Source organism: Alexandromys fortis, unplaced genomic scaffold, assembly GCF_014885135.2.
Source record: "Alexandromys fortis isolate MF-2015 unplaced genomic scaffold, M_Fortis_MF-2015_v1.1 scaffold_33, whole genome shotgun sequence".
In the NCBI taxonomy this organism is placed as follows: Eukaryota; Metazoa; Chordata; class Mammalia; order Rodentia; family Cricetidae; genus Alexandromys; species Alexandromys fortis.
The window spans coordinates 9,238,598-9,253,850 of NW_026067917.1; the positions used below are offsets into that span (position 1 = coordinate 9,238,598).

The 15,253-nt window shown below is 38.8% G+C and overlaps 1 protein-coding gene across 1 annotated transcript in view; it reads right to left on the reverse strand.

The window, feature by feature from the left end:
• Arhgap15 (Rho GTPase activating protein 15) overlaps nucleotides 1-15,253 on the reverse strand; it is a 591,259-nt gene that overhangs the window by 234,952 nt on the left and 341,054 nt on the right. Inside the window, exon 9 of the mRNA XM_050140010.1 lies at nucleotides 5,983-6,105. Within this exon, the coding sequence (XP_049995967.1) occupies nucleotides 5,983-6,105 (123 nt within the window). The remainder of the gene's footprint in view (nucleotides 1-5,982; nucleotides 6,106-15,253) is intronic.

Consider the following 15,253-nt stretch of genomic DNA (forward strand, 5'->3'; position numbering starts at 1 on the left):
TCCAGTACAGGCACCAAAGCTACAGAATAAATCTCTCTCAAAAAACCAAATCAAACCAAAACAATCGAACAAAAAAAAAAAAAGAACATGCTTTGGAGAGTGTTATCCAATGAGTTGTACAAAGATGGCTTGTTTTAATTATAAACATGTATACACAGACATATACACATACACGTTTTGAGTTAGTGTACAGTGTGTATGCTTAAAACATGGTATACATTCACAGGATGAAGCCAAGCACAACATAACTTACAACTGCTTCCCTTTTTTTGGTCCTCATCTTCAACTTATTTTATTTTTAAATTTTATTTATTTTTATTTTATGTGTATGGGTGTTGTGCTTACATGTATGTCTGTGCATCACAGGGGTGCAGTTCCGTCAGAGACCACAAGGTGGTCAGATTACCTAGAACAGCAGTTACAGGTGGATGTAAGACCTCAAGTGGGTGCTTGAGATTAAACTTAAAGTCTCCCATAAGAATAACCAGTGATCTTAACCACTGAGTCATCTCTTTAGCCTCTCTACTCTCATTTCACAGAAACCTGATAGTCTTCCAGATGTAAGATTCAAATACACTATTCTAATTGGTACTAGAAGTCTATTAACCATAAAGAGTATGTGTCAAAATTCCAGATACAGGATGAGTGTGTTCTGTCTGAGCATGGGACTTGGAAATCATTAACTACAAAGCAAATGCCACTTTTCTCTAACATTTTCAATCCATTTTTGGTCAAGCCCATTTATGTAGGGCAAGCTCATGGATCTGGAGGGAAGATTATACATACATACATCTTATATTCTCCAAAAATATTACATTCTGACTAATATCTGTAAGAAAAGTCTCCCCCCATGAGAAAATAAATCCTTGAACCACAAGCAAACCAATTTGTTAAACTGGCTCATCATTTTTCTCTTCCCTAACTAGGAATTTCCCTTTCTGGATCTCATTTTCTTTCATTGTCCCAAAGTTGATATGTTTTTAATATCCCATAAGACCTGATAATTTCCTCCCAGGCTAACAGGCTGTTAAAAGACGTAGGCTACCCAGGTGCATGGTTTCCACCATTTCTCCATTTCTCATGGTGACCCAAATTTTATTACTGAACAAAAGCTAGCTATGTGGTACTCTGTTAACCATACATTTACTCCTAAGAGCCTTTAAATAACAGGAACTGCCCAGGATCTATTAATGCAAAGGAACCAGGAAGCTTGTAGGCCAAGATAAAGAAGCTTAAGGTTGGCTATTAATTTTGGCTAATATTAAATCATGACAAAGCTCACATGTAAGGATCACAGTTCAATTGTGAGCCATAAAGAAATTTGAAGAAAAGAAGATTTGTACGATTTTTTTAAGCACATTAGTATATATTGGAGAAGCTGTGAGAGTGTCTCATGCCCAAGTAATGCCAGGCCCACGCCCTAGTGTATAAATGCAAACACAATTATTCTCAGCCTCACCGAGAGAGGTGGCAAAGTTGAGCATGACTCTACTACAAACTACCTTGCCGTGATGCTCAGATAGAGGTTTCATTCTGGAATTCACAGTGGGCTAATAAGATTATTCTGTCATCTTTAAGTTCTACCAAATTATTCAAAAATACTTTTCTTTAACTCAGTTATTTTAGTATTCATAAACAACTGGGGAACTTGTATTTGTGGTAGGAATGGTGACTATGATTTTTTCTTTTTTTTTTTTTACAAAAGTACTGTGACTTTTCAAAGACATTTTCTTCTTTGACAGAAATTTTAAACAATTAGTTGTGCTTCTGTACGGGGTAATTACTAAAATGCCCCTGCGGTTAGCTGACGTGATCAAGTGAATATAGCTGGGAAAAACTAGTTAATGCCAGCTTACAAATGAAGATTCCAAACTGACAAATAAAAGATTCCAAACTAAAGAGAATCAGAAGGATAAGACCAAGTTCTCAGCTCACTTTTTTTTGAAACCAGTGTGTTCAGTGTACTTGCCTTTCTAAGGGATTTGCCAGACATTTGAGCAAAATAATTGATGTGTCAAAAATACAATGAAATAAGTAAACTGAAAGACTCAAATGAAATGAATGATTCCAATAATGAAAGATAGTAGTTTAAAATAAAAAAAATAAGCTTCCAAAGTAACAAAAAATTCTAAGTTATGTCTTAAAGAAAAGGGATACACACATACCTAGTTTTAACTCAGTGAAAAGGAACATACTGAGTGTGAGTGCTGTTTACTGACTATGGCTAAGTGAGTGCCAAGTTTACTCGCATGACGTGGAAGAGAATGAGGTATGCAAAAGGCACAGAGAAAAAGAAAGAAATCCAGATAAAGAATTATTGATACTCTTATAAAGACTGAGGAGTAATATTGAGAATTCTTTCAGGCTAGGAGAAAAATTAATATTGGAAAAGCAATTCATTCTGGTGATCTAACAGTGAGACAAGAACTCAAAAGAGGAACAGGACACACGTGGGAGGAATGTGTCAACACCCAAACAAAAGGAAGATCATTTTAGAGTTGAAAGGAATCAGTATCCTTGGGATTAAGTGCTAAGCCGAATAAATTAGACAACTATTATCAACTATATACATGATCTTGTTTATAAAACTTAAACACAAAGTACCAAACCATTTTAATTTGAGAGAGAGAGAAAAGCAACCCCTACTGTATAAAAGGTGAATTATAAGAATGGAGCATTTAATTCTGTCTTGTAGAAGTAGTGGAATTTTATATCCAACTGAACCACTGGTACAGTATGTGGGCATTTTCTGGGAAATAGTACTTAGTAATAAATTGCTTTTGTACCATGGACAAGGCAATAGGTTTGATCTCTATCAACACACACACACACACACACACACACACACACACGCAACCAAACCAAACAAACAAATACAAAACCTTGCCTTTGTTGGGTTGATGGAAGTTTGAGGACTTCTAAAACAAACACACAATCAAACAAGCCCCCCAAATGGTAGCTATATTGAAAGTGGTTTCTAAATGAGTTAATGATTTTTGTTTCAAAGTAACAAAAGGGACTAGAATAAGAAGGAGTAATCATGAGGTTTCCAGAGAGCAAATACAACCCAGAACACTTAGAGAAAAATCAGAACGTAATAAGTCAACATTTCTAGCTGAGGTTTCCTTATGACTTTAGAAGATAACCAGAGAGAAAAGCAGGGGGTAGAAGAGCAGAACAGAAAGACAGGAGAGAAAGTAGTTGATAGCCCAAAAGCCAAGGTAGAGAGACAGAAAAACAACAACAACATCAAAACCAGAGAGGGAGCTGCACAGAAAAATCACAATAAAAAATTCTGATGGATTTTAACTGGTGAAACAATTTTGGGAAACAAGAATATTACCATTATCCCTTGTGGGACTAATCAGCCCATGGAGTTTATAAAGAACTTTAAGAATAATAAAGCAACACACCACATCCTTAAAGATACAGAATATACTGACAGACTGATCAACATTAAAGATGCAAAAGATATTGGCAAACTAGTCTGCATCCACACAACAATCACACAGAAGCTCGTCTCCTAAAGGCTTGTGAATAAAACCAACATGGCATCCCCTTAAGAGCAAAGTGAGAATGGAGCTAGAAACATTGCTTAATAACACACACTCTGAGTTTCCTCTGTTATCTTTACATCTTTAAATAGATTCATATACAAATGATTAAATATAGAAGCCATATGGTATTAATTTCACTTGGGTTCTATACATAGCAAGAGAATAAAACAATTTTCTAAGACACAGCTCTATTGTTTTTATACCAGGAAGCCTTGGTTGTTCCTAAACAACCAAAGCCCAAACACCAAACAATTGTTACCTTTTTCAAAAGTTGTAAACCCAAATAATTTTTATGTATGAACATCAATGCTATTGTTTGAAAGATTACAACAGAGAAACTTGGATAAAACTAAAGAGCTAGTAAATTCCATAAATGAGTTGCAGTTATGAAGAAATACACCCACACCCCTAAAATGCCCCTATTGGCTCACAATCTATATATAAAGCTGATTCAAACTGTGGGTCCAGAGAGCAGCTCACTGTAATAAACTCATACATCTGAAAAGGGCCCCTTCCTCCCCTAGGCAATGCAAATCCATTTGGACAATTTCAGAGGTTATCTTGTGACTTGCCATTTTTATTATATTTGGTATCGCTGTATTTTTCTCAATAGCTATATTAAAAAAATTATAAAATTCCTCCCCATCAAGTGACTTCCTGGATCTAGATTTTAACCTCTGCAGTCACGTCTTACCAGGGCCCCATGGCTCAAAAGCATAGGTTTTGCCTACAGGACTGTGACTATGTGTACTTTGTGGACAGCACACGGAGTGTCACAGTCTATAAGGTACTGGCTTCTGTCCTCTCAGTGGGGTTCAGTGAGGACTGGCTAAGGCCAGAGCTAAGTCCCCTCTCTACCTTTGAAAACAAGTACATTAGAGAGCAAACACTGGAAAGTATTCAGGGCCTTAGCAAATCAACCCTGGGTCTGGAAGGTCATTTAAAGAAAGTGATGCAAATGCTCCATTTAGAAACAGCACCGATTCGTTTATAGAGAACACTAGCACTCTTTCTAAATACTCGTCCTCTTGAAAGAGGTTTTCTTTCTTTTCTTCTTCTTTTTCTGGTGAAATCAACAGTGTAACTATTCATCATTTATTTTTATGTAACATTTCTTAACTGATTAAAATTTCGATTTTTACTTTCTCCCCTGACTCTGTCTTAACTATGAAAATTGTGCTGAAGTGTTGAATTTGACTAGCCAGATGCTTTTAAAAATTGGTTTAATGCCATTTATCTTGCTGGAAAAAAAATCTCAGTGAAAGCCTTGAGAAAAGTTCATAGATAAAATTGAAACAAGCCAGGAAGTGACTACATTTGCATAACTTGATCTGTATTTGGAAAAAAAGATGCCGCTGAAGACAACAATGGAAGCTTATCAAATCAGAATTACACATAGATTTTCCATAGCTCTGCTAATGAATACTGACTCATCGGTGAGCTATGGGGAAACCTCAATGGAGCCCTAGTTAGGAAAGCAGGCAGACATCAGTCAAAGAGCATTAGCATTGGCTCCGAGACTGCCTTCTCAGGCCATTCTAGAGGGTGCTGGTGAGGCCAGTTTGCTCACCTGATTGGAGCCAGATCCTACCGCTGAACCAAGAAGCTGTTCATTTCACTGCACACACACACACACACACACACACACACACACACACACTCATTTAAGCTTATGGGAAAGTTGGCATGTGTGAGTTGCTAATGAATTGTCTCTATCTCTTCAGTAGACAGATAACTTACACTTGAATCTTTCTCAAGTTGGGCCATCTAAAGGATGAACCCAAAGGTAGAAGTGACTGAAGGTTACCCAATGAGGTTGACTTGGCAGTGTGTCGAATGCCCTCCCTAGGTGTGTGTAACACACAGGGAAGCTGAGGTTCAGGAAAATCACTTCACGTTGTCAACAGAGTTAATTGGTAGATCCAGACACTGAATTCCGATTATTGTCATGCACAGAATTGTCTTTCCAGTCTCACGGCTAGCATAGTTGAGGATTATTTTTCTACCTGAGATCTATTTGCAGGGGGAATCTCCTTATTTTGCTTCAAGCTGAACTGTCGTCCTCTAGGCGTCTCTGGTTTTTTTCCTAGCATTCCCTAAGACTCTGGTTTCAATGACCAGATACCACTATGGAAATCAGGACCCATATGACAGTGAAAAGGGCTACCGACACTAAGTACACTGGAAAAACAGATGTAAGCAGTACAGGCCCATGGGAAAACACACTGTCATTCTCGTGGGGCATCTCCCAGGACAACACTTCTCTGCTCCGGGTACAGAGGCCAGGTCCTTTGAGGCCAACTCTGGCTATTTCTTTTCTCTATAATCTCATACCACCAACTTTATTTACTCAAGGGTCATTTTTCTGGACAACTATATTTTCTTCCATTACAGAGCAAGCCACGAAAACGACGCTGTCCCGTACCTTTAATGAGACCCTTTTCTTGCAAAGTTTTCAGAGAAGGTCTTCGGGAGATGAACTTCTTGAGTCTGCTCTTCACACGGTTCTTATCACTTGTATCAGAAGCGCTGTGATGCAGCCGGAACACTGAGGAGTGAAAACAGAGGCAGGGTTTTGTTTTTTGTTTTTTTTGTTTTTTTTTGGTACATTTTTGATTGTGATTATTACTTTGTATAAAAACAAACGCAAGGCAAGTTACAGAATGACCACGTGGAGGGCTACCAAGACCCTTCTGTCTAGCTAGGGCAGAGGAATAAAATTTGTCTGCACGGAAGCATTGTGCTATTGTATCCAACGTGCAAAGAGAAGAGGGCTAGCTAGCTCATTTCTATTTCCTTTCCCTTATGTTTAACATAGAAACCTTTCTCTAGATAATTCCTTTTCCTTGCATCTAAAAACAAAGTTACAGTCAGAAAAATAAGCCATTGGAGGAGCGCATTAGCTCTGCTAATTTCAAGTAATATTGATTACATACTAGATCTACCTACATAAGGTATTGTTTTGAAAGGTTTACATAAGCAAATGATTTTGTTACTCTTCTTTTTTTATATCAACTCATGGGATTTCTTTTCCTGGGATGCAGCCACTTCTTACTCAAATTTATAAAATTTGCCTCCGAATTTTCCACATTCCTCTAACTCCTCTGCCCTCAGATCTTGGTTCTATTTTCAGGCAAGCGTGTGTCACACTCAGTCCTGAACCAAAGTCTGCTGATCATCACACTCGATACTGAGTTAGGGGAATTCAATGACAAAAGTAACAAATATAATAGACTCTGGGCTTTCGGAGAGCCTATGGTCCAGCCATATTCATGGGCTGTTATTATTAATTACTGATGACAATTTGATATGTCTGTGAGATAAGATATATTCTATTTCTGTCTCTACTATCTTAACCCAATTATAGACAAAAATGTGTAGTCTGTTTTTAAAATCTGCCTTGTTCAGACAGTAAAAAAAAAAAAATCTGTAATCAGACATGAAGAGTATGTCTGTATCCTCCTTCCTCCTTCCTCCAGCTTGGACCCCAGGCAGGACAAACTTCAGTTGGCAAGGCTAGAAGTCAAGATGAAGCACCCAGCAGAAGCAGGTGGACATCCTGCCTACCTGGTAGCTGTGGAAAATGATGGCATTTTATTTTTAAATTAAGTTTCAAAAATTGGTTGGGATCTGAGACGATGTGCTATATAGAATGAGAACAATACTTATCATAGAAAAGGACAATAATACATAATTTTACCTGAAAATAATGGCTTTTAGCTATCAGTGTTTTAGGCCAGATGACTTGTAGCTATAGGGGAGTTTTTACGTAATCTCCGCAAGTTGCCAGCAGCACCTCCTCGTTAGACGTGACAATCAAAACCACATCTAAACATAGCCAATGTACCTTGGAGGGAGGCACGATTGTCCCTGCTTAAGAATTATTGCCTAAACAAATTGGGGCATTAATATGGAACAATTAAACCCTCCTTTCTGGGTGGTAGAAGCTTCATCAGCACACCGTGAAAACAGCTTACATTCTGGCCTAGGCACTGCAAAGGACCTCAGTGGTATATGAATAGGAATAGTCAATACTTAGTTAATACTACAGAAATGGAGAGAATGATGGAGTTTTGCCACAATATTAACTACTATAAATAATTAAATATATATATTTATTATACTATACTGTAATCAACAGTTCCAGGTCTGCATTCCTGTGTGAGGCTAAAGAACACTTAGTGTCCTTCAAAGACACATGTCTTGGAGAGATTTTATTCGATTTCACAGAACTGGTAATTGTATGGAACAACTAATTTAAGTTTTTGCAAGTTGCCAGAGATTCTGTTTTCCACTGTTTTTCTCGCCTCAAACCCCTGCAATTCCCATGCCAGGGTGCCAAAAACCATAGGACCAGGCAGTGTAGGTTTTGTCTGCCATTACAGAGCTCATAAACATTTGTGACTAAAAAGTACTTTGCAAATCAACACACACACACACACACACACACACACCTCTACAAATGTTCCATTATGAAAATAATTATGTAGTGAGTTATATCTTTCTGGAACCCCCTAGGTATTCCAGAGATAGTATTCTTAATTAGAGAGATATATATGTACATTATATTGTTTTCAATCTCACCATCTGGCTCCACATGTGAGAAATGTCTGCAAGGTGTATTGGATTGTAAGGGAAATGTTTTAAGTTCTTCCCTTCTCACCCAGCCTTACAGCATCATGGGTAGGGTTACACAGTTTTGAACAGAGGCGGACTCTCCATAGGTGCTTCTAATGATGGCCTCCCTGAGTGTCATCTTCCATTTCCCAGAGCCGTAAATAATCATCCTTAGCCGAGTCAGATTGCAAGGCCTTTGCCATCAATGCTTCGTTCCTTTCGTTCTAAGGGGAGTTATGAAGACGTTAAAGTCAGTGGAAGCCTGTAATATATGGCCTACTTTTTATTAACCAAATAACTAGAAAGAAAGTGCTATAAATACAAAATAAAAATGTAAGAGACGCCTGGCTATGAAGACAGGTCCATCCCGGGGCCCTGCAAACGGCAGTAAAAGCCTTTGAATATTGTGGTTTACAAATCTGATGTTAACAGCCAAACTTATAAAACAGTTTATGCTTTTCTGTTGTCAAGGGAGAAGAACTTGCCAAATTGTTCATTTTAAGTAAATACAACATAAGCAATTAAGAAAAGCAAAGTTTAAACACATGCTTGTGATAATCAGGACAGCTCGCTTCTGATCTCTCTCCTGATCCCACAGAACAGTGTTCCTTTCATTTTCCCACAGCACCCAGTGACCCCACACATACTTTTAGAAACTTGTAATCACACAGTGCAAATAAAAGGACACTTTACTGGAAAATACACAGTGTGGTACAATAATCCATCATTTATGAAAAATAGAATTCAGCCTTTTCTTTTTCCTCAGAGATTTAACTACTTTTTGAGGGTGAAACTTCCTGCAGCTTGAAGATTTATGTTAAGCCAATGAGCAGTTTTTTTTTCCATTCCCATTTAAACATTTTATTTGAAAATGAAAAGGGCTGTAAGAGATACGGTTTGAATTCTAAAGCAGTTAATCTGATTTACAGAGGAGAACAGGAATGTCCCTTAATTCTATGTATTGTCACCTCCATGGAAGTTAGCTTGGTGGTGCACACTTTCCGGGGTTTCTGGAAATAACGCACATATTTCCTTTATATTTTCCTCTTAGTTTTCCACTGATTGTAAAAATTTCTTTGAAGCTCAATAGCATATTTTTTTTCAAAGACCAAGAATCTTTTTTTTTTTTTTTACAGTATGCAATTTAAGTCTGAGCATGTAGAGGCAAACAGCACTACCTTTAAACAGGATTCTTAACCAGTTGAGAGATTTAATTGGTGCTAAGGCGGAGAGGTGCTAGGATCCTGCACTTGGGAAGGTATTAGGATGGCGAGCTTTCTCGGATGCTCTTGCGTTAATAGCATTATGTGTGGCAGTAAGCATTAACTCAACATAAGCCTTTTACCCAGGCCATTCTTTGGGGAGTTCCCTGGTACCTCTTGTGCATTTTTTTCCCACAGTAATGGAGGGAAGGGCCACACAGTGTGGCTGATGGTCATCTACTACCATTCTATTAAGGGTATGGGAACCACAAAAGAAAACCCCAAATCTTCCAGAATCTAACAGTTTGGATAATATAATCCAGGATCGTGTATCTGCCAGAACTTTGCTTGCTTGGGACTTATTTTGAAATATTTCCTTTTCCTGCCAAACTGCTGTTCTCGCAGTATTCCCATGTCACAATTACATGTTTTCATTGTTATTTTTTTATATTTGGAAATTCTAGGAGAGCTAAGGCTTCAGAAATGTCACTAAAAGAGAGCCGGGTTGCTACTCCTCAGAAACATAGCACCGGGCAGCTTTCAGGGCTACTTCTTTTCATTTTACGAAAGGCATTTTTGCGTGAATCAACCTCAGGTGAGGCTAGAGAGTCCTGTTAACAGCCAGGAGTTGCCAGCATTTTACCTTCCATTCAAGAGGACATCAGGGCAAAGCTGGCAGGAATGGTCAGTGCAATCAGTTTAGCACCCCATGGTGTCCGCAGCGAGAGATCCAGAAAGAAATGTCAAAATAAGGTCAAACCAGACTCTTCATCCTCAGAGGTTCTGAGGTACTTCTCAAACCATCCCAAGGACTGTCCCGACAAGCATGCTGTTGTTTCAACTCAGGTTTTCCAACACAACTTTCTTGTATTTGGGGGGTCATTCTGTATTGATACCTTCTTACCAGTACCTTACCCAAAATTGATGGAAAAGAAAAAGGACGTTCATTATGTTTCGTTTCAGCCTTTGTATGTTTTTTCTCAGGCCATACACACTTGGGCTAATGATGGGCTTGGACTAGACAGACTTTCCAGCATGACCCTTCCAGCAGGCGGGTCTAGAGCATGCAGGTTTTAAATGTTACTCCCTACACTAGAGGGCCAGAAGGGGAAGGTTTTAGGCTTAATACACTGTGGGTCATTTACTATCTCCTTCTTTTCCATATGTTCAATGTAAATAGAAGCCATAATTTCAACTCTTAATATATAGTTTGAGAAACTAAGTTATTGAAACTTTTAGTGACTCACTCAAAGTACAAATCATGATTAAGTCTGGAAATAATTAGCAGAGTTAATGCAGGGAATTTTAGCAGCAGCGCTTTGTTTTAACTGCTTCGTTCCCACTTCGACATTGTAAAAATACGAAACAGACGATTTGATTCATAGTGGAAGGGTTTGCATACATCATATGTTCAGCGGTCCATATTTATGCTCTGTACCCTTTTATGGAGAAGTGAGAATTCATATAGCGAAATTGTTTACTCTCCAAATAAATTTTCTAGCTAAATAGTCAAGTCTGAACCCATTTTTATAATCTCAGTGTTATTAAAAAAGATGGGGACTACTATAATTCATCCCTATGTAAATTCCATGGCTACTTTTCCCAGTAATATGTGTATACATGTCTTCCTCCTCTAATGAGTTCACCGTCGGCGAATTACTCATGGTTGCAATATGCAGCCTTTCTTTCAGGACAGATTTATCAAGTTTCTTTTTATTATCGAGAGTTCAAAAAAAAAAAAAAACTCTTTGCACTGCTGTTTAAATTTATACTCCGTTTCCAAAAGAACAAAAGGGGAGAAGAGAAAGTAGACCTTAATAGCCTCCAACTATTGGACACGGAGAGAAACACAATGTGGTTGTTCCCTGAAACAGGACCATCAGTAGGGTAAGCTATGGGGCCAGCTCATTAAAACATTCTTCTATTGACCAGGTATTTTATCTTGGTTCCTCATGAATTGACACAGTGCCAGTAAACTCTTCTGAGAGCCACTCACAACTTTGATAAATTTGTTAATAAAGTAAGTGGCTCCTGAGCTAAAGCAGTAGCTGGTTTTAAAATTTCAATTATGCGAGAGAAAGAGAGAGGTAGCAGGGGTCATCCATCCAGACAGAAGGTACAGTGTGGTAGGAACCTGTTCTCCTTGAGCAAAGGTGGTATATTAAAAGCAGAAATGGGCACTGCCATGATAGAAAACAGGCACAGCCCAATTAAGCCAAAAGAGCCCGACAGAAAATGTGAACGTCAGTCTCCAAAGATGATGGACCATGGAGTTGTAATCACAGTAATAAATGGCACAGCAGAGTTCTAGAAAATTCCCATCTAGACATTTTGTGAAAAAGGAAGGAGCATTGCAGAATAAAAAAATAAATTACGTTGAATGTTTTTGATTATTTCAAAGGCAATCTGAGCCAAACCCTAAAATCCACACTGTTGAATTAGGGGTTATTTAAACTCTCTCTCAGTGTGCACACTCACAGTGAGAGCCACTAGAATGAGTGTGCATAAGCTTCCACACTCCAGGAAATGTGTAGAGATGCATTTTGACAGGTATGGAGCAGAACGACAGAACTGTGTCATTTTCCATTAACTCTCAGAATTCCTGGTCTTTTGGATGCTACAACATATCTTTAGAAAAGAATATGCTATTCTACATCCAAAAATTGTCAAGCATGAAATTTGAGCCAAAATAGAAACACACACACACACATCCACCACCACCGCCACCACCACTACCATCACAACCACCACGCTCATGTATGAAGAGTGTGGAGTGAGAAATGTCTTAAAAATTAAAATAATATTTAGTTAGAAGAAACATTTTAAGTATGTATTTGAATTATAAAAAAAATACAGGGCTGATGAGTAGACTCTGTGGGTAAAGGTCTTGCCAGGAAAGCATTAGAATCAAAGTTTTAATGTCCAGTACCACATGAAAAGCTGGACCTCATAGCACTGTAGCCCTGGGTGCTAGGAAAGATAGGTGAGTTTTGAAGTTCATCCATCATCTAGTCTAAACCAACTGCTGAGAAGGAGGTTAAGTGAGAGACTTCACTTTAATATATAAAAATAAAAGGTAGAGAGTGATCGCTAACTCCACACGCATGTACACATATATAGTAACAATCACCAAAGGCACAGCCAAAAGAAAATAAGAGAAATACACATAACATTTAGAAATATGTATAAGCATTGATAAAGGTATAGGATACAGATAGAAATGGAATGGATGTAGCTGGAGATACAGATATAGGGGATACCTGGGTTATAATAGGTATAAATGTATATAGAGATAAAGATAGATATAGGTATAGACATAGATTTAGGTCTAGATAAAGATGTAGATATAGATAAATTACTTAGTCATCTAAAACAGTCTTAGTTTCAGTTTTGGTTAATCACTCTGGTTATCCTAATATATTTGTTTCTAATAATGACCAGTGTTTTGGGAGTACTTGTTATATACCAAGGAACTTTGCAAGCAAGGTGTGCCTTATTTATTTACTATAATATTTTAGTCTGGTAGGTCCTAACGTGTTAATTGCTTATTCTTTATGTTAAGAATCTGAGGTTCTGAGATCATGTAACAGGTGGGCAACAGAGCCAGAATACCGGGTTACTTGAGTCATAAGTCAATGTCCTGCCTTTCCATTTTCCAGGATGTTATCAGTGTCCAATGACATAAAAATGTCACCATCTGCCTTGCCTTTCTTCGGTACTTTCAATATAATATTTGAATCCTCTGCATTCCAAGAACTGTGGACATGAGAGTATGGCGCTGTGCATTATTGCAGGCCTGAGAGGGAAGTGGACTGCCTTCAGTGACATGAGTAACTCAAGGGACAGCAAAGGAGCTGATGGCTGAACCATCTTGGGACTGCCAATATAATCACTGAAGAGGGCGTCTGAGAGTGGGAGCTGTCTGCTGCCACAGGGCAGCACACTCCCAGGAGATTCACTAGCCACTCTCCAAGTGACTGTATGATGCAAGACAACACTGGGTATCAAAGGAAAGCTCTAGCTAAAGATTGGGACTCCCTTAAGACAAAAGGAGCTAGCCACCTATCACAATTTCTCGGCTCTACTCCAGATGTCATGCATCGTTTTCCCAAGACTGACATACTTACGTACCAAGCCAACAGTGCCAGGGAACACATCCACCTTTGCAAGCCCTCTCTCTCTGCTCTTTTCTAAACGCTTGCCAGGACGTCTCATTTTTCTCTATGCCCATTCACAGAGATCCGTGCCTTACGTCATGCGTGTTGCTTTGTGGGATGAGTATTTGACTTCAGCAATAGTATTTAATGGGAAAGCACGAAAGAGCTATAGTTTCCACCCAATGCTCATGTTCTTTCTTTAAACAAAAACAACAACCAGGAGTGCCCCTTTCTCTTTCCCATTCTTTCGCTCTCTGATGAATGCTAACTATAATATTTCAACTTGTCACTTAGCGTGGCATCTTATTTAACCTACACAAGAGGTTTTATTTTGTATATGTGCGTTTGTGTACGTCTGCCTTTATTTGTTAAACGCGGCTAACAATAGCCACACCAGAGACTGATGTGCAAGGAAAATGCCCTGATAGAGGCAAAGCATGCAGCAGAATCACAAGCATATGCTAAGCATTCAGCCTACGCTAGCAATTGTTGCTACGCTTAAGGTTGTGGGAAGTGTCCTATACCGCTACGGCTGTACCCATCCATAATCAACAAGAAGCAGAACAGGTGTAAACCTCCCACTCCCCATCCTGCAGCCAGCACAGCACCTAACATTTTCAACCTTTCCTGAGCGCTTGCTCTCTATCTGCTATCATTAGAGCTTACTCTTGGCTGCTGCATGTTTATGCACACATTTATTTATATAGATGCACATGTACATAAGTGTTTTATATGTGTGCATTTAAATGAACCGTTCCTCGCTTCTCCATTAAAGAAAAAAAATCTGGAATATAATCTCCAGAGTTACCTGCGATTAGTATCTGCCAGGTAGACTGCATTTCAAGACTTTGAGCACGTGTTAAAAAACGATTGGGCTTCGAAGCACTATCTGTTAAAGACTTTCTGAACTGTGACAGTGGGTATTGACAGTGCTTGTCAGACTAAACCACTATTGATTGGCTCACATCATGTGTATAGCAAAACCAATTTCTTTCAAGTGCTTCTTTCTAACCAAAATACATTATTGCAGCCTTCCTCTCTGTTTATAATAACACCCAAGCTCATCGTATGTAGCACATCCAGCGAAAGGGTTTCACGACGCGCGAGGCAGCAGACACAGCACAGAGAAGCGGAGGCACTTAGCAATCCAAATACTCAGGCGCTGCGAGTTGCTATTCGTTTTGAAAATATTGATTCCTTGCCGTCTTTGTTTTCATTTTACAGTCCTCGTGAGCAGGGAACAAGCATGGACTCACCGTGCTTTGCTTTGCTGTCATTTACTACCCTGTGGCTCTCTTGGCTTCTCCTCCTGAAAGAAACGATTTCCGAGCATTGTGTATATGTTAAAGTTGTGGGAAAGAAAGTGTTTATGTTTGGGCCAGTGCTCCCATGCCGATAAACACACATAACCCTAAACACTCAAGAGCGGGTTCGCAGAGGACACACACACATACACACACACACACACACACACACACACGAGGCGGCAGGGATGTGTCTTTTCCCCAACTTTAGGGCATTTTCTTGGCTAAGTGACTTAGGCCAACTTTGGGCATGAGCTGCATATGGTACAGTTTTGCTGTGAATTTGCATTTGCATTGTGTCTCTCCTCCTCGGAGAGAACAAGTCTTGTAGCAACAATACTGTTTTGGAGTAAAAAGCAGTTCTCACAATACCCCTGTGAATGGGAGGAATTCCATCTTTTTTTTTTTTTTTTTTT